This window comes from Galeopterus variegatus, unplaced genomic scaffold (genome assembly GCF_000696425.1).
Source record: "Galeopterus variegatus unplaced genomic scaffold, G_variegatus-3.0.2 Scaffold6042, whole genome shotgun sequence".
NCBI classification, from domain to species: domain Eukaryota; kingdom Metazoa; phylum Chordata; class Mammalia; order Dermoptera; family Cynocephalidae; genus Galeopterus; species Galeopterus variegatus.
In genome coordinates, this window is record NW_007732153.1 from 218,231 (window position 1) to 219,647 (window position 1,417).

At 40.2% G+C, this 1,417-nt stretch overlaps 1 protein-coding gene across 1 annotated transcript in view; it reads left to right on the forward strand.

The window, feature by feature from the left end:
* VPS41 (vacuolar protein sorting 41 homolog (S. cerevisiae)) overlaps positions 1-1,417 on the forward strand; it is a gene marked incomplete at its 3' end in the record, with an annotated part of 191,151 nt that overhangs the window by 166,467 nt on the left and 23,267 nt on the right. The window contains exon 17 of the mRNA XM_008590367.1: positions 26-118. Coding sequence (XP_008588589.1) covers positions 26-118 — 93 coding nt within the window. The remainder of the gene's footprint in view (positions 1-25; positions 119-1,417) is intronic.

Below are 1,417 nucleotides of genomic sequence, written 5' to 3' on the forward strand. Positions count from 1 at the left end.
TTTTTTTTTTCTTTTTCTTCCCTAGGCTATTAGTCCTTATTTGCCAAGAGGGGATCCAGTTCTGAAACCACTCATCTATGAAATGATTTTACATGAATTTTTGGAAAGTGATTATGAGGTATGGCATTCTGACATGGTCATATTTACCTGTACTCAATGGGAAATGGTAAGACATCTAGAAAAAAATGCAAGGGAGCAACTGGTTTAAAGGAAACAGATTTGCAGTTTGCATGTGTCAGGCGAAACTTAGATAGACTTTGATGATAGCTAATGTTTATGTAGACAGTGAAAGCACCCAATCCACGTGCATTTTAGAGAATTCCTTAAAGTTACCTCCTGATATAGCTAAAGAAACAGAGTTAAGTACCTTTTATGAATTTCGTAAATAGAATAGCAGCTGCTACCAATGCTTACACTACCCCTAAAGAAGTCAGAACTTTCTGAAACATGAGCCCCAGAACTAAGTTCACCGTAGGAGGATTAAAGAAAAACTAGAGGGCAGAATTGGAGAAGCAGATCAGAAATGATCTGTTTGCTCCTTGATTAAGGAGAAAGACAGTACATGTATTCCTTCTCTACTATACACTCTGCACTTCCACATGCCCGTATTGTGATTTTTATACCCTCAACACCACGGTAAGAAGTAATATCCCAATTTTACAGATGAGGAAACCAAAGATTAAAGAAGTCAAGTAACTTGCTCAAAGCCATGCATTTAATAAATAGTCATGGGTAGATTTGAATTTAAATTTAGTGTTGCAAGCACCCAAATGGACTACAGTTTTTAAAGTTTGTTCATTTAACACATATTTATTAAGAAAACATCTGTTTAGTGCCTGCTGTATTCCAGGAGTGTGCTAGGCATGCAGCTGTGAATGAAGGGATGCCCGTTCAGTTGGCAGTCATAATCTAAGTCACACCCAAGCATGTAAACCAGTGGTTCTTAGTTGTAGCTGATTTTGCCCCCAGGGAACATTTGGCAATGTCTAGAGACTAGTTTGGTTGTCAGGGCTGGCAAGCTGGTGATACATTCAGTGGGTAGAGGTAGGGTGCTGGTANTTTGGTTGTCAGGGCTGGCAAGCTGGTGATACATTCAGTGGGTAGAGGTAGGGTGCTGGTAAACAAACTGCAATGCACAGGACAGCACCTACAACAAAGAATTATCTGTCCTTGGTTGCCAGTAGTGCTAAGGTTGAGAAACCCTGATATGGACAGATGCATTATTATATAATATGCTAGGTGCTGTAACAAAGCTATGAGCACTGTCTTGTGCCTGACACTCAGCCTGCTTCCCCTTCTGTTCAGAAAAAAAGATGAGATTTCTGGTGGACAGATTCTAGAAAAGACTGGTAAGCTCTTGCCCATAGCTGTGACTGGTGCTAGGAGGATCCATAAATCAGGAGATGGAACATGTTGA